An 18,843-nucleotide genomic window follows, 5' to 3' on the forward strand; every position below is an offset into this window, starting at 1 on the left:
TCGGATGACAATTTGCTATCCAGTAAAAACCCCAGATTCCTAACAAGCTTTGCAAAGGGGGGGGGTGAGAATCCCCCAGCTCTGTAGGCCACCAGTCATGAGACCAGAGTCCCTCCGCCTTCCCGAACAGGACAATCTCCGTTTTGTTGGCATTCAGTTGGAGGAAACTGTCCCCCATCCATTTGGCTATGTTCAACATACAGGTCCTGAACTTGACTCTGGTGACAGCGGGATCTGAATCAAAAGGAATAATCACCTGCGTGTCATCCACATAAGAGATGGTGTCAAAACCATGTGCTCTTATAATAGCGGACAACAGGGCCACATATATGTTGAACAAAGTAGGGCTTAGGATGGAGCCCTGAGGTACTCTCTTGTCAAGTGGGGTGACTGATGACAAAAAATGCGTCTAACTTGACATACTGAGATCTGTCTGTCAGGAAGCTCTGGAGCCAGGCCAGTGCCAGACCTCCGACACCAATATCCCGCAATCTGCGGAGCAGGATGTTATGTGATATGGTATCGAAGGCCGCAGAGAGATCGAGGAGCATCAGCATGGTGGGAATCCCTTTGTCTAAGGACATCCTAATGCTGTCTGTGTCTTCTATTAGAGCCGCTACCGTGCTGTGATCTGCACGAAAGCCTGATTGGGCAGGACCCAGCAGTCGGTATTTTTCTAGATAATCTGCAGTTGGTATTTTTCTAGATAATCTATCAAATGAGGCATCGAGTTGAGTACTTCAATCGTTCACGGAAAATGGAGCAAGAAAAAACACTATTCTTGGGAAGGGGCCATCTGTTAAGTGCTGGATAATTCGATGGCACAATTTGAACATTATTTGCAAACTATCAACACTTGAGTCATGAAATATGCCGACTGAACATAGCAGAAATATTTTGTAAAAAAGTTTTAACAGCTCTCTTCAATATCAAGAAAGGCAAGGGCATTTTATATTCTGGAAAACAAGCAGCTTCCATTTTTCACTCATCATTACCCAAAAAAGTGCAACCCACTGACCAAGGAAGCCCGTTTCAGATACCCCAAGCCTCCCTTTATTGAAGAGAGTACCCGTAACTTGCCCTGATGGCGATAGCCAGTAAGCTTCCCTGAAATAAACTTTATTACATAAAATCACTTCACCGCCTTAGGAATAATCTCATTTCCCCTGAAACATATTCAACTATTTCGTATAAAACTAATTATGGGCGAATACTCCACAAAGCTGGTAAAAATATTTCTCGGTTATGATGCACCTGAAATCATTTTTCAAACTTCTGTTGCCTGACATTACCTATAATAGTGACATTCTCTGACACAGTCTTTAACTGATGCCCAAACAGGCCAGAAGTGAGTGCACTTGAGCATGCAGTAGCGCTTGTAGCCTGGAAAATACTCACCGGTCTCCCGCGTCACGCCTCTGCCGGTTGGCTTGGGTGGAGGGACAGGAGGCTGCTTGCCGGCAGCCTTGGCAGTTTTTTTAGTAGGGTTATCCTCTTTCTTATGGCTGGCAGAAGCGGCAACATTTTTAGAAGAGGTCCCTGCTTTTTTGGGCTTAGAGTGGGGCACCTGCGCTCCAGGGCCGCTGTCATTGTTCACTAGAAAGAAGAAAGTGAAGAGAAAGGCCTACTAACTCACATATCGCATAACGTCACCAACAACAAGTTAGACAGAGGTTACTGCGTGCTAGGATATGTTACCGTCAAAGGGAAACACGGAACACATGCAACACGGAATCATGCAGCAACACCGGTCTAGCAAATTGTGCTCATGCAGTAAGGGCAAACTGGCAAATACTCACAAGCTTCCCGAGATACACCTCGATTTGCTGGCTTAGGAGGAGGGGCGGGAGGCTGCTTGCCAGAACCCCTGACAAGCTTTTTGGAGGCGGCATCAGCTTTCTTTTGAGTGCCGGTTGCAGCAGCATTTTTAGAAGGTATTGGGACCTTCTTTGGTTTGGGGTGAGGGACGGCAGAAGTTGCCAATGGTCCTGCACGTTTTTCAGCGTTCTCTATGGGGAAGAAAGTGAAGAAAGAGTGCTGCTATAACACAACCTCAAAATGCACTTGCCAGCAAAACGTGGACATAGTTACGTTGGATGAACCAGTCTCTTATTTTTTTTCTCAGCAAACTGTAAAAACATTTTTTTTAACTTGTTTTGAGCATTATGCAAATGTTTCAGTGAGTTATCTATTTGTTGAGTAATTTGTATTGTAAAGCTAGTGGTTGTGTTATAGTTTGGGGAGCCCTAGGGTGGTTGCTGCTGAGATGAAGTTGTTAAACTGTGGGTCTGCTTTTTATTGTCTGGCTTGACAGCGCAGCTGTTGACAGGCAATTATATGAGCATCACAAAAGTTGGGAATTAGCTCCGCCCATAATTTGGAAGCCAGGAGTACAGGTTTTGATTGGGTAGACATATGCTTCCACAAAAAAAGTGCTTGCTCTCTTCAAAGCTCTGACCGTTTTACTTATTTATCAGCGACCTGAGCTGTAACTGTCAGGAGCACACACATGACACAGTAATGCCATTAAAGTGTCTTAGATCGTGCTTAACTTGGGCCGGTGGATTTTGGTGCTCAGCACTGGCACCTAAATTTCAGCATCAGCAATTATGACAGTTCACCACATTGTGGCACTGTCTGTCTAATTTTGAGACGAGCACAACCACAGAGTATTTAACAATGAATACACATATAAATGAATAATTCCCTCAGCTCACCCCATTCTTGGACCTCTGGGTGGCCTGGAATAGTCTGAATTTGGCACGTGTAGGAGGGTGATGGTCAGTAATTGTGTTAGTACTGTCATTGGCAGTGCTGGCAGGGCAATTGGCAAGGGATCCCACGCTTAGGTTTCTAAAACATATTAAGCACTGGTCCTGGATAACAAGATTATTTATGATGTTTTTCTCTAGCGTGGCACAGATAGGCGGAAAGCAGCCATTAACCTACATGGGTGTTTAGGTCTTGTGAAAGTGAAAGTGCAACTATCACCTGCCCTTCTAACCTACACCAATAGTTATTCCAAAGCTCTTTGTTTCCACACAAAGACATATAATTCCCATACTATTTACTTATAAAGCTTCATATTACCATGCAACATTTATTTATAGTCAGACCTGTTTGGTATGGCCAATGTTTCATTCCTCTGTATGTGGTTCTGTTTACATATACCTAATGAAACTGAGGTAGGCAGTATGTATTGTACAGTAAACGTCTGTTGGACTCTTGAAAAATATATTTTTTTTGTTTCACTGGCATGTAATCACTTTACCTGCTAGTTTTATTTTTCTTATTTATTGTAGTTTGTTCTTTACCCCTACTTTAATTACTATTACAATTACTCAGTTTGATCCTTCTGGAATGGTGAAAGTATTGCACAATTCCACATGCAACTGTTTGGCGTTACAAGTTCAAGTAGCGCGTTCTGTTTCTGCGGGATAATACGCACCTGGGATAGCTTTTCGTATAGTACAACGGTCGCAATGAAAATATTTTATCTAAAACATGCCTTTAACAGTATTTATAAATTAGAACGAAAAAATGTATTAACTCAATTCAAGGATTCTTTATTCGACGATTAAAAATCACCATAAAGCACATACATATATACAACAATTAGCTAAATGTGCAATGAAGAGTGTAAAACTGAAAGTTAAACTCACACACATTTGAAATGTAATGATTCGTGACAGGCAGTCATTGCTATCCATGTTAGCCATAGAAGGGCTATGAAGCAAGCTTTCTTTAACCCGAAATTAACTTAATATTGCTAAAACATGCACCACGTGATTTCGAAGCTTGACCGTAGAGTGACCTGCTTAGAGATGTCATAATTACAGATTGTTCCGGTTCAACAAGTGTATTATTTTCATAAGCAATATATTATTCTTAAATGTCATGAACTTCCCATTTTTTTATGTTTCATATAACATTGAATAGAATAACTTGTACATTTTAAACAATAATGCGCGATTCGTCTTAGAAAGAATGCATTACCTAACAGTGATTTAGCCTTTTAGTCATTAGTTCATTTTTTTCCGCAGTTAAACAAGTTGAGATGTAGAAAGTCGATTGCTGTTTGAGGCCTAAAGGAAACATGCCTGATGTTTCCAGAATTTAACTATGCAAGACTGTCTGTAGCTAACTGTGTGGTAAAAAGATCAAACTGCATTTTTTTCGTGGGAACGGAGACGTTGTACCTGCTTATCGAAGAATCCTGCCACCCGATTGGCCCCTGGAGAAAGGAGCTTGTTACAATCTTTCAACTTGTTTTTTTGACTTTTATATTAGTATGAGTTCCTAGGTAGTTTAACTTCAGACTCTGTTGACCGTTGACGGTTGTGGCTACTGCTGCTGTTGTCCCCCTATGGCTCACTTTGCTATTTGATTTGACAGATCGCAACTGCAACTGTGTGATGATCTACTCAGATTTATTGAGACTCGCGGAGTCTTATGAAGAACGCTTTATGGGAAGTTCTGCTACTTTAATCTGACTTTGAAGCTTTATGCTCCTTTGATTTCACTATTTTCCTTGAATTCAAACTAGTCAGTGGGTTCTTGAAATCTAAACTCTAATCCTGATTTATAGAATAGGGAACTTATTTCCTTTATGGAACAAACTTAATGCAATTAATTATTTGATGCTATATTCTAAACATGTTATTTGATGAGATTTCTGTCAACTTAATTGATTGATGGAGTAAATGAAATAAAGACAAAATAAAGAACTTTACTAATCTCTAAATGAGAAATAAAGCTTTTAAACTACAACACAACTCTCATCATTGATTGAACTTAAAGTGTTAATGATAGTTGATTAGAGATGTCGGTTTTGCACTGTGTCTCCGAATAAAGATTGCAAGGTCCATCGCCGAGATGAAGAAGAAAGATTTAGCGCAGAAAACAGACCTTAACCCTGCATGATGGCAAATTAATGTCAACACAAACATTTTTAGGGCCCAGTCTGCCCTACCACCTACTTTCAATTTGAACTGTTTCATTAACTTTTTTATTTCACTTTCAAACTTGGCAAGCTCTTTGTCCCAATCATACTGTCCTTGAACTCTAAAAATCCGGAAATCAGAAGCAGTTGTTTTTCAAACAGAACAGTTGACTCACAGGAGGCAACGAGTCACACAGGACTAAAGCAGGCTTATAACAGTTTCCATGGACACCATATGTTTGCAAGCAAACAATTTTTCGAACATAAGTGGGCTGTTCAGGCAGACTAAAATTAAGCCACACTTGTTACGGAATAACATGGTGCTGTGCTATGGAAAGGGAGCCCTGCGCAGCTCGTTGGATTGTTACAACTACAGTAATTCACCCGCTGAAGCGGTAAAAAGGTCCCTCCTTCGCTCACTTTAAGGCAGGTAGTTGATCGGAAGATGGTCCTTTATCTGAAGTTTGGTGTTTGGACTACATCTTTCGTATTGTGTTTCTATTTTGTCTATGTTTCTTAAATACATTGCTTGAATAAAAATAAAGGAGTTGTAATTTCTTACATGCACCACACAAAGACGTGCTTATGTTCCAAAAACTAGGATAAGAATGTGCAAGAGTTGCACATCAATTTTTATAAGAAAATATTTCATAATCTCCCTTATATCACTGAATGGATCCAGGTTGGTCACACAATCAAATCTGAATTACTGTCTTTAATCTCCAAGTCACACGAATGGCTCTTATTGTTAGTATGACTGATAATGTGAGAGAAATTCATGGATTAACTGGCTGAATCCTAACCTAGACCTACACAGCTCCAGACGAATACTCGCCCACAAAGAGGGCTGGGATGAGCTGATGTGGCTTCCAGACAGTTAACTAGTTACCAGACTCTGGCTGACCTAACCCTGCGGATCCAGTACATCCTGCTAACCAACTTATCACTGCAGAACTTTAAGAGTAGCTGAGAGTCTCATGGGGAAAAAGATCTGCTGCATGAGTCCCAGAGCGAAGTTGTAAAGCCCGCACTCCATCACAGTCGGACTGAACTTTTGGATTTGCCCCTGTCGAGCATGACCAGATAGCCCCAGTTAGAACTACTAAATTCTAAGCACTGCATTTTGATTTCATCTTGTAGAATTCATAAATTGACTTATTTATGTTGGAATATTATCGTTTTGGTCTTGTTTTACTCGATAAATATTGGTTATTTTTCTAAACTGGTGTGGAGTCGATTTGTGGTGTTATCACTGTTTTACTGTACACAAATAGTTTACACATGACCTCTATAGTTTAGCCTGACTACTCTATGCCAAACTACCAGAGGGTGAGCACAGTTAAACTTTGAGTGTTTACTACACTTACCCTGACTAGGACTGTGGTTCCTGCTTGGACAGGGCACATACATCTGCCAACCAGAAAGACAATTTCTAACAGATGTCCAATGGGGACCCTTTCACAACGGCGGCTGTGGCTGAGCTCCCAGTTGATCAAGCTCAGAACTTACAGTATATCACAATCCAATGTCTCGTCCTCACAGGGTCCATAAGTGGGGCAGGTTTAGGCTTTTCCCAGCCACAAGGGTCACAGAATAATAGGGATCAGCAAATGGTCCATGATTTCCTCAACATGAGTGCTGGGAGCATCATCGGAAATCAAAAAGAAATAAAAACACAGGCGTAAGAGTGTATATATATATATATATATATATATATATATATATATATATATATATATATATATATATATATATATATATATATATATATATATATATATATATATATATATATATATATATATATATATATATATATATATATATATATATATATATATATATATATATATATATATATATATATATATATATATATATATATATATATATATATATATATATATATATATATATATATATATATATATATATATATATATATATATATATCCAAATGTGTGGTCAAAGGAGGAAAAACCAGGGCTCAATCATAGATGCTGCATCTACAAATGAAAAAGTGGACCCTAAACGGGGAAGTGTAAACCTCCACTTCCTAGGAATTCGTAATTTTACCATCAAGCGATTGGTTCCGTTTCCCAATTGGCCTATTTTAGTTACATTTCTTAACAAATAGAATTTATCATTGCAATGTTATGCTTAGATAAGTTTAGAAGTAAGAAGATGATCCGAAACAGCGCAGCAATGCAGTGCAAGTGAAAATAAGTGAATGTAAAGTGAGTCAGTGCTATACAATCTATGTACATACAATAGAGAGTGATACAGGAGGCATAAGTAGTTTGTACTCACTCTAACACAGATTGAAATGATCCAGAATCAAAATAAAAACAGTACACTATTATTGTGTCAAGTCAAAGTTTCAACCCAAAGCATATAATTTAGACAGGGTCTTCATCACAACATAGGTTTAGAAAGCTGCTGCCCAATTGTGTACAATGGATGTGGAGATATTTTCTGAGCGCTAGTGATGCATGGGATGCTTCAGATGAAAACAGATGCATGGGGCTGGGATTGGGGCCCAATCGATTTGGCATGATCCTTAATGGAAGCATGAATGCCCACTTAGTGGGATTCCTTGTTGGAGCCAAGCGGTGCGAGGTGAACTGATCTCCATGGTAGGTGTCTTCAACAATAGAATTGAAATCCAGCAACCTGAGGTAAACGATTGCCTCTAGATGCATGCTGCAATGTCCTTGACTGTGGAACCTCTGGTGGCTGACCTTGAAGGACATTTAGGAATGAGCAGAGGGAGAGAACCTTCCCTAACCAAACGGAGAGTTAATGCCCATCTAAAATGATTTACACAGTGATTGATCCTAATAATAATGGGAAAAGCTAAATCACAACAAGAAGAAAAGCAATGAACTGGCTTGTGTTTGCTATATTGTGTAAAATAGCTGTGGGTAGCATGAAAAACATACCCTCAAATATTGCTAGGCTGCAAAGTAGATCATTTCAAGTGAATTGAAAGCACACCAGACTGCACGTCTGGTTTCATGTGCGGTGAACCAAACGTGCAGACCAGTGTGCTTGACTTGAGACTCCCCTTCCCTCTTATGCTCTCTCCACACTCATCCTTTGACTGTTTATGCTGGTGTACCCAACACGTCACCAAACTCACCATCGCTATGTCCTTTGAGATACCATCAATTTAGGTAAGACTGCTCCATACAGAAGGCTCATTCACCCTCTCTTATCCCTGGCTTCCCTTTCGCCGCGTCCCTATTTCAATCTCTCCAGTATAACCACAACCAGTTGATGCCATCTCATGGTACAAAAGGGGGTGGTGATGGACGGAGCATCTGAATCAATCAAACTCTCACACCCAGTCAAAAGATCTGGGTTTAATCCATCACCGTTCTTTAGCCCACTCTGCCACCCCAGTTCAGACATGGCTATATGCAAATTAGTCTGTCCCTGTGCCTCGTGGGAACAGTCCAGCCCGAACTGCCAAGCCATGTCTTCCCTGGACCGGAAACAAGCTTCCGAGGACCGGTTTCTGGATTCAAGCAAGCCGGGCTGAAGACGGCTGGAATGCCGGAAAACGGTCCTCAGAAGCTTGTTTCCGGTCCAGGGAAGACATGGCTTGGCAGTTCGGGCTGGACTGTTCCCATGAGGCACAGGGTCAGAATGATTTGCATATAGCCATGTCTGAACTGGGGTGGCAGAGTGGGCTAAAGAACGGTGATGGATTAAACCCAGATCTTTTGACTGGGTGTGTTTAATTGATTCAGATGCTCCATCCATCACCACCCCTTTTGTACCGCCATCTCATGGTGGCATTAAGAGCTACCCAAGTGACCAAAGTAACGCTGCTTTCAAATCAGTACACTTTTATACTCTTCGTAAGAGCTAAAACGTCATAATGCAAATGCTTGGAGGTGCTTGTAAACTACTATTGCAGTAAGAAATGCATTCAACCTGGAACAAATTAAATAACCCAAAGAACAAGATTAAGCTGAATAGGGGGATAACATAAGTACTCATGAGAGAAGATGGTGATGACATGCTTTATCAGGAGAAATTCGAGATATTTGAATGGCGATTTGTTAAAAATTGGAAACATAATGTTTGTTTTTCAAGTAATTTCTGAATAGCCTAGGATCCTCTGGTTATGGACCCTGGAAGAAAATCACTTGCAGAAAAGGCATTTCTAGCAAGTGCTCTTTTGTGAATAAACTGCATTCGAATCAGCAAAGTTATATTGCTTTGAAGTGCTCAAACCAGAGCATTAAAGAAAATATAGATCCAGGAGATGCATTTACGTAACCCTTGAGACAAATCAGTACAATTACCACAATTCGACCGAAAAGTAGATGAATAAGGTTACAAAGCAAATCCCTTGATGAACATAAGATATTGCAGATGCCTTGAAAAGTACCCGACTACAAAGATCAATACTGAGCTGCGATAACAAAAGAAGACTGAAAAATGTAACCATCACCAGGAAAATACATTCCCTTGAGAAATACAGTAATGCGGATTTGTGTGTTTGCAGAAACAAGTAGGTTGTTTAACATAACACAAAACCCTGAATTCCTATTGCGTGTAAAAAATAAAGAAACTTTCCTTCATTTTCCTACTGCACACAGGAAATTTGCCTCCAACTACCCAACGTGGCAAGCCTTTTTCTGGTTAATGTTCTGAGTACAAAATAGATGACGTGGAATCCAGGAAAAAACACTGTTACTATTACTCTGTAATTCTGCCTAGTATGTCAGTATTTCTGCCTGTATTTCAGGTAACAGTGGAATTTGGAACAAATAGTTGGAAGATGCCTTCTTTGAATGAAGCCTTCCGATTGACAGCGACCAACTCTCAGTCTTTATCGTTACTCACAATGTTCTTTGAATGTTCATTTCTATGAATTTCAAGTTTTCACACCTTGCCTTTTGAAATAAGAACAGCAAAATAATCTGTGCATATCTGTCTAGCAATAATTCGCCAGTTGACGTAACTTCTTTAGACTTGCATATTTGTTGGAACAAACTGTGGCATCAGAGGGAAACTTGTAACACAATTATTTTCAGTCTTTCACTAAATTTAGAAAAAATAATAATAAACCTGCCATGAGACGGATGCCTCAGAACACAACACGCTTTTCTACAAGCCCCCATTGAGGCTAGTCCCTGATGATTTCTTTATGGTTGAAGCTCAATTGTGCATAATTCAATTTTATTCGATTTTGTTTATTGAGAATTCATATTCTGGTGGCGGCGGGGGGACGGATACAATCTTGGGCTATATTTTCTCTCGCAGGAGACCCTCAGTTGGAGTAGAAAATGAGTTGCAGGAACTATGAAACGGATGTGTGGTGAAGCTGAGAGCTATTTTATGCTCAAACAAGGCTCCCAGCGAAATCTTACATGACTTTTGTTTATGAGGCATGCCCTCACATTCAATTTTCAAGTGAGGTAGTAGGATGCTGCAATTAGCATGATACATGCAGGTTCCAACACATGTTTCGAAAAATAGAATTATGCATTTTACACAAGGGAACATTTCGACATTTTGCCCACACCTAGAGACACAACTATTTGTGGTTAACTTTCTTGGTATGCTGCTTCACCTAGTTCTAGTAAGTCACAATTGTTAATGATTAACCTCCTGCATATAAAACTAACTCAGGTTATTAAGAAAGAAATACAGTTCCACTCGACGATTCTGCTTACTTTGCTGTATGAGTTGAATTAGTTGGAGTAAACACTTTGAAAATCTGATAGGTTTACCTTTGATTGACTTCAAGCAAGTGAGAATCATTCCAGTTCTTCAAAAAAGTGAAAAATGACAGAGTAGAATTATACTGGACTATGCACCATTGTACAACCTTCTCTGTTTTCTCAAGTTAGAGCAGGTTGTTTACAAAGCATGTGCAAGACTTTATTACGCACTCAACTATTGAAACAAACAACGGCAAAGCCAACAGGATTCACCCTCTGGCTTTGACAATACAGACTGGCTTTACCAATTCTCTTTGAAGATGCTGCTCAGCATTAGTTAAAAAAAAAAAAAGAGGAAAAATAATGATGCATACGTGTGCCATCATTTATGAGGGTGTAAGTATCCCAACTACTGTAGCTTCGAGTGAAGACATATACAATTGTGAGAATCACCATATATGGGCCCAAACATCCTGGCACTGTTGTCACTTTGCTTTTATAATTTGCATTAGAATAATTAAGATGTGCACGAAAGCACACTTTGACAAAAAAGCAGCATGGTAGGGGAGCGCAGTTGCTGGGCCCTCCTAAAAAAAAATTCAAAATTCAATTGGAAAAAAAACGGGATGCGGAGGAGTGGAGGAGAATAGAGAAAAATGCGGGTGGCAGAGAGTATGGGACTGGGCCTGGGTGTGAATAAGGAAGCAGCATATAGGGGGTAGAGCAGAAAAAAGCAGAAGCCTCCACATAAAGTGGTAAGCAAAGATCAAAAGGATGGCAAGGAAGCTATGCTCCAGGGGACAGGACAAAACACAAAGTCGGAAAGGAAGGCAACCACCCGCACGGCCACTAAAACCCTCAATAATGGTGTACACAGGAGCGAAGTATTACGAAGGGGGAACAAGAATTAGAGCAGATGAATTAGTGCATAGTAAGAAGCACCAAAACATATAGCCCCCGGAAAAAAGAAAGACGGGGAACCAAATAGGCAGTCGGCGTGGACTGCGTGCAGCCTTGCCTGTTGTAGAAACAAAGCTAGCGAGTAGGATAATAAGTCAACAAAATCCCACAGACTGGATTAACTATATTAGGGAAGTTTCTGTTTCACATTTTCCTGTAGACATTGTACTATGTATGCTGCAGTCATCAATTATCTAAGCAAATCAGTAGGAATCTGATCACCTTAGCATCTCAGACGGTATACTTCTTCGGGCGTGCACTATTTTTCTCTAAAAGAATGGCTAGTTCTAGCTAGGTGTTTCTAGGTTTAGTCTTAGCATCTTCTTAAATTTGGATGTAACACTTTGATGGCTCAATACCAGTTTGTAAGGTTTGACGACGTTAAGTTGAATGTGCTCATATTCCCATGCAGAGATTGAGTTGCCTCAAACTTTTCAGCCGGGCTGTCTCTCTTGAGGGGGACAAAGGACTGAGCTGCATGTGGCTGAACCATATGTAGTGGTAAAGTTATCAAAAAACGATGTAATTGAATAGCACTCAGAGTAGCTACTAGTGACCTTGATACATTTAAGCATTCCACCTTTCGCTTTTTGTTTCTCTTGTAGGGTCAGAAAGGATAAAGAGGAGAATTACAAATGAGAAATTATCTAGGCCCAAGTCCAGGCTATTTCATACATGGCTAGCTTATCCTCCTTCATGATTTAAAATACACTGCGCAGTTCAGCATGTATATTTGCTGTTTCCAGCACTTTACTCCAATTCTGTTTTTTCCTATGACTAATACATGGTCTATGCCTCAACGTGCTTTATCAGCAGACTCTTCCTACCCATATACATGTAAACTTATCCGCATTTGGCAGGTCTCCTGCTTTTGTCATGTTCATTTCCCAGTCACATTATCGGATTACATTTTTCAACGCCTAACTTCACACACACTTGTTATTCAAGAGCTTGACAGATATGTGTATACCTGAATTGTGGATTTAATGCCCTAACTTGAAGAGTTGCAGAGATGAATTATCCCCACTACGCTTAACCACAGTGCCTGTAAACCACTTCAAGATGGCGCTTCACAAACCGTGTCCCCCTACAACCACTATACGCCTACGCTGGACTGAACAATTACTGAACGTCAGCCGAAGCCCTGCGTGACTGGCCCTGCTTCTTGCGCCACTATGTAAACACTGTACTCGATCAACAGCAATGCTTCAAACAAGAAAAAATAACCAAACATCTGGAATCTCGAAATCGTCCCCTCTGGCCATAGCTTTTCCCAGTAGAAGAGGTCACGATTTGAGAAGATGACGGGGTTTCCTTCGTTCACGTATTTTTGCATGGAAGGGGCCTGGTGAATACAGGGGCACGACTTACAACAGTCGCAGTTGAGACACCATGTGGAATGTACCATTCATTTATAGAGCACCCGCTAGTGTGTGCTTGTATTCGTCCAGCTCCTAGCAGCGAGCAAAGCACATATGTGCCCACTCTTCTTAACAACGTTTATGTAATAGACTGTGGTTTATTTTCCTTCACAGTTCCATTAAGATATACGCCCTCATTTTGGCCACTTTAAACGCCCTAGACGTATTTTAAGTGTTAGGAAGCTGCAAATAATTCCACAACGCTTCCCTCTCAATGCACTTCTAGCATGTTGGAGAGGCTTGCTGCGTGGGAGCTCTTTTGGATGGGTGAGAAACTTTCCTTATAATTATTATTATTTTTTTTTCTCCTTATAATATCAAATATTTGTCTTTGTGGAGTAGTTTTCCTTCAAACTGCTCCTGCCTTGGGTTCTATAGATCACTTTGAAAGCAGAGATGAAAACACAGGCTTCCATGTGGCAAAAGGACAATACCAACAGGGCGGCCTCAAAAGGCCACTGTGGCTGGCACTGTGACAAGGGGGCCCTTTTTCTTTAAACACATCGCTATTGAAGCGTTTTAGCCTGAACGATAACCGCGAACACGGTAAATAATAACACAGTTGTTTAAGCCGAAAATTACTCTGGTATAGAAAAGTATTCTCTTTTTCTCTCCCTAAATTCCTCTAACAGAAACCACCCTCGGTTCTTGTTAGAACCCCCGCCCACTTCTATTACTAGTTGGTTGCTTTGTCAGAGTCCTCGTCCACAGAATATGGATGGGCTAAACCTTGAAACCCAAGGGAGCTCTTTGTTGGTTATAGGGGCTCCTGAAATTAAAACTGGCTGCAGTTTACTATATTTCAAGGACACCTGGCAAGGTTAAAACAGGTGGAGACACTTAGTGAGAGCGTTATTATCTCTGGTACCCCAGAGTCAGCATGATTCAGCCAGCACACCTATACCTCAACAAACTATCAAGGATCCCCTGCAGATTCCTATTGCTTAATCCTTTTTCTCTATTTCTGAGAACATGATGTTCATCCAAATTCTTTCTAGCGTGCCATGCCCACCGACCTAGTAAGGTGCCTACATTTGCATTCGTCAGTGGGTATAAGAGAGAGATGTGCTTATCAGAAAACAAATCGTCGTTGCACATCTTTGTGTCTTCTGTGATCACTGCACACAGGTCAAGACAGAAAGTGATTCAAAACAGCAGGTGCGCAGAAAACAAAATAGTCAGTGTACATCTTCGTGTCTTTTGTGATCACTGCACACAGGAAAACAGCAGGTGCGGCTGCAATCAACGGTGTTTTCATAGTGCCTGCAATAGAGCGGTGTGTAGTGTGAGTCTTGTAGCCTTCGGTTTAAAATGAATGTAACGTGCTCTTCACATACTATGCACTTTTACATCATCCTAGAAAGTATTTGTCCTACTTAGTCATTTGTACTTCACTGCTCCATGGGGCTGAAATGATGGGCGGGCCTTCTTATCACGCTTTAGCAGTGGGAAATTTGAGAGGCCGACTTCATAGTAACCATGTTGTGAGGTGCTTGTGGAATCAAACGCAAACCTCCTTTCCCCACTTACTTAGACAGTCTACGTCCAACTTGGCACCTTATGAGTTCCTCTGCTTCCGGTATTTTATTGGAAGACTGTTTGCCAGCATTATTTATCAAACACCTTTCCATTCCTTGTCAAGTGACCATCGTACATCACAGTGTGATGACATATGGGTTAAAATTTCTGCGCGACTGTCTTTTATTAGTTCTCCCTCATGTGTTCCGAAAACCACCCTAATGTTCTTGGAATTATTATCTATGCTCTTATAACAAAATTTGAATGCAATGTTGAAGTCAGAGGGCTTGTTTTGTGCAAATTGACCAAACCTTTTGGTGTTACTTCATTCTCCAGTTTAACTTATGATCAGTTTTTTTGTGAGGATGTATTAACCACACTTGAATTGGCCGCCCCATCATGATGGTATTTGTCCAATTATTTCCTGATATGTATAATAAAAAGACAAAAAGTCCCATCCTGTACATGTACACAATAGGGAGTAGAACATGTGAAATGTTCGGAACTTAACCCTGTGATATTCAGTTGTAAAGATAGGGACCAGCCCCTTATGCTTCTCTTCTGGTAATGTAAATTACCAACAGTTACTGGGAGGAGACTGGCACAGTATAGGAAGTAAATGGTAATGCACCCGAGTTCCTATTTATTATGTCTGTAGAGACCTCCAAAGGATTTCACCATTTAATCAAACCTTATGGTTTGACAATCGGTAAATCCATCTCTGTTCCTTCTCGAATAGAACTCTTTCAGTGTTTTTAGTGTCTTAGTGATTCAGTTGTTCTATTACCACCATTTAGGTCCTCAGCTGTGCGCCCTGCTGTCAGGAAGTGTTCTGATATCTTTGTGGTACTTTGCCCACATCTCAGATTACAGCAATGTTCGCATATTCAGGTCTTAACCATTCTCATTCCTACATACCTGAGGAGGCATAGACAGGTGATAATGTAAACTACTTTTGTGGAATTTCAATTTTTGAAGCAAGCAACTAGTAACCGTAGTGGGTGAGGGACTTGGAGAGAAAAGAGAAAAGAAAGTACTGAGGGGTTCCATCTTATTAATTGTTTTACTTTAATTTGGGAAGGTGAGCGGGCCCCTTGTAATACTTCTCACTCCTCTACGTTGGTATAGGATAGAAAAGTATTCGACAACTGGAATGCACAACCAGGAGCTGCAAGCACTTGTGCTACAAAAACGTACCAAAAGAAACACAAAAGATGGACAGAATGCAAAACAAACCATCACCTCCAGTCAAGAGATCCTGGTTAAATCTATTGTTCTTTTGCTCCCCATGCCACCCCAGTTTAGACCCAGCGATATGCAAATCAGTCTTGACCCTGTTCCTCAAGGAAACAGTTCAGCACGAACAGTCAAGCCCGGTCCTCCCAGGACCAGAAACAAGCAACCGGAGACTGGTTTCGGGGAATCGGCCAACATCAGCCAGGCTAGCATGAATCCAGTGGCACATCACATCAGGGTATACTCATCGCACTTAAGGTGAGAAAGCAAAAGACACACAAGATTCAAGCTAGCCTGGCTGATATGGGGTGACAACCTGAAACAGGTCCCAGTATGCTTGTTTCTGGTCCAGGAAGGACCTGGCCTGGCAGTTTGGGCTGGACTATTCCCACGGGGAGCAGGTACAAGAATGATCTGCATATGCCTGGGGTCTAAACTCGAATGATGTGGCATGCACAACAAAATGATGGATTTAACCCAGTCCTGTGACTGGGGCGTGAAAGTTTTATTTGTTCAGCATTCAGTCCATCATCTGTTCTTTTTCCATTTGTTGCCCTAAGTGGGAAGAGTAAGCCCAGATGTGGATCTCGTGCTCGCTACACCACCAGATTCAAGCTAGCCTTGCTGATGAGGGGTGATACCCTGAAACTGGTCCCAAGATGCTTGTTTCTGGCCCAAGGAGGACCTGGCAGTTCGGGCTGGACTGGCTCTAAACTGGAATGGCGTGTCTTGCAAAAAAATGATGGATTTAACCCAGATCTGAGACTGGGGGTGAATATTTGAATTATTCAGCATTCCGTCCATCAGTTGTTCTTTTTGCACAAAGAAAGTATAAGGCATATACACTGAAGGGCATTCCAGCCGATGCAATAAAAGTCCACAGATTTCATAGGGAACATTTATTACTCCCAATCGCCATCAGTGGTACTTTACCAATCCAAAAGTTGTTATATTTTTCTTGATCTGCTAAAAGCACAAGCCATTTTCTATTCCTCAAGATGCTGAGCAACAAGTTATTAAGTAACAATTAATTTGTCAGAAACCACCCCTGTAAAGATTCAATTTACTCTCCTTGCTAGCTACCTATTGAGCCTTTAAACACCATGGGTGCCGTGCTGGCATTGCACAAACTCATCATGTCAATTAAGGCTCGTCTTCACCAAATCCTAACTATTAGTAGTGACATTTATTGCTTTAAAGCTACCTCAAGCTGACATAAGAGCCACAGAAATCCACTACATTACAGCCATTGTGCCCATAACCAACATTTAAACATTTCTGAAACTAATCAACGAGTACCATTGGATTCGTATAAAAAAGCTTCTTGTTTCACACAAAAAAGAGTGTCACAAAACTATTCAGTGATCTTCTTTAAAAAGGTTCATAATGTGGATTTTTTAAAATTAAAATGCACATTATGTGGGATGACAGCCATGCCGGGCTTGGTTCTAAAAATCGTCTGTATGTGGTAATATCCACAACAGGGCACTTTAGGATCCATATTAATTAGAGAAAACAGTATAGAGTACTTTATGAGCTTAGTAAAATATGGTGGAAAGAACTTTGAGGTGGGATACGTGACTAAAATACAGACTTGAACTGTAAACGAGACACAGCATCAGAGCACCTAAGTTTTAAAGGTGTTCGTCTTTGAGACCACCCAAAGCAGTGGAGACCAGGGATCTCATACAGAATAGGGGAAAACTGAAGTACTGCACAGGCACTTGTAACATCTGGAGATCATGAGTGTCAAAAGCAGGCAGGTGAAAAAGTACACTTAACAGTTCTATGGTCCTGCTCGGACATCATTCTTGGCTAGTGTAGGGATCATACCTACAAAAGTGTGAAGGTAATTAGGGACGAAGATATATTTGAATACGTTTTATAGTGCGGATCTAGCCCTAGAGAGAGTGGAACAATAGAATTAACACTAGCAACAATGAACGAAAGGTACGGAAATAAGGGTATAGTAGTAAACAAAGATAGATAATCAGGAAGGTACAGTCTAAATAAAAGTGATTTTAGATCCTTTCTGAATGCAAAGATATCTGAATTCAGTCTAATGCGATCAGGGATCATGAGCCAACATCTGGTGGCGGCCTATTTTGGTGTTTTTTTCCTTTTGACTTTAAAGGAATAAAGGAGACTGCTGAGAAACCAGCACAGTGGAAGGAATGTATACTCAGCTCCATTATCTCCAAACTCTATATTTACTGCCCTAACTGCATGCTAGCTATCCATGTGCCAAATGGGGGTGCAGGTTGTGATTTTACCATTCTTACCTTCTGTCTTCTCTTCACCACTCGCTGCTTTCGAAGGCACGGATCCATTGCCAGCTTCAATAATATTTAAAACCTTGCCCTCACTTGGGGGGTCGTCGCCGACGATTATCATGTGCCCATTGGAGGTTTCCACATTGGCTGGCACATTCCCATCTGAAAAATGCAAAAGCAACTATTACTTCAGTATGAAATTCTTTTATGACCTTGAGAAATTTCAATCTTAGCTTTGTCCAATTTGCTTAATAGATTAACTTGCAACAAGCCACTTACAGCAATTGGCCCAACAGCGATTTGGGGTGTTCTAGGCAACAGATAAATAAGTTTCGAGTACAAACGATATAACAGTTACTTTGCATTTATCTTAAAGTAACGATGAATTCAACAAGGACATATAAGACTGGCATTGCACGTAGCTATTCACATAGATGCCAAATCGGGGTCGGTCATCATAACACATATATAAAACCAAAGGTAAAGGTAACCATAGATCAGAAACGTTGCTGCAAAAATGCCCGAAAAGCGCGTCACATTGATATATGGATTCCAGCAATATCTGGTGTATGTCACTATTTGTGCATTGTATGAACATAATTATCCAGCCTGGCCGCTTTTACGGACACAATGTTATACTTCAGTGTACAATGTTCGTACCGTCCATAAATATCGATGCATGCTTGGCCAATGTCGCACTCCATAAAACAGTGCCAACATCTCCTATATTGTAATCAAACCTTTGAAGGTGTGTACGTGTACCTTGTCGACAATATGAGAAGTAAGCTGTAGAACCCCAAGTTTACCTAGAC

General features: G+C 40.7%; 1 protein-coding gene across 3 annotated transcripts in view; it reads right to left on the reverse strand.

Moving 5' to 3' along the window:
* The window catches only part of PHACTR2 (phosphatase and actin regulator 2), a 553,469-nt gene that overhangs the window by 191,826 nt on the left and 342,800 nt on the right, over window positions 1-18,843 (reverse strand). Inside the window, exons 4-6 of one of the 3 annotated variants that reach the window (XM_086927166.1) lie at window positions 18,041-18,193; window positions 1,800-2,009; window positions 1,399-1,596 (exon numbers count right to left, since the gene is read on the reverse strand). In XM_086927166.1, coding sequence (XP_086783292.1) covers window positions 1,399-1,596; window positions 1,800-2,009; window positions 18,041-18,193 — 561 coding nt within the window. The remainder of the gene's footprint in view (window positions 1-1,398; window positions 1,597-1,799; window positions 2,010-18,040; window positions 18,194-18,843) is intronic. The other 2 variants (XM_086927167.1, XM_086927168.1) reach the window with 2 other exon arrangements.

Source organism: Lissotriton vulgaris, chromosome 6 (genome assembly GCF_964263255.1).
Source record: "Lissotriton vulgaris chromosome 6, aLisVul1.2, whole genome shotgun sequence".
NCBI classification, from domain to species: domain Eukaryota; kingdom Metazoa; phylum Chordata; class Amphibia; order Caudata; family Salamandridae; genus Lissotriton; species Lissotriton vulgaris.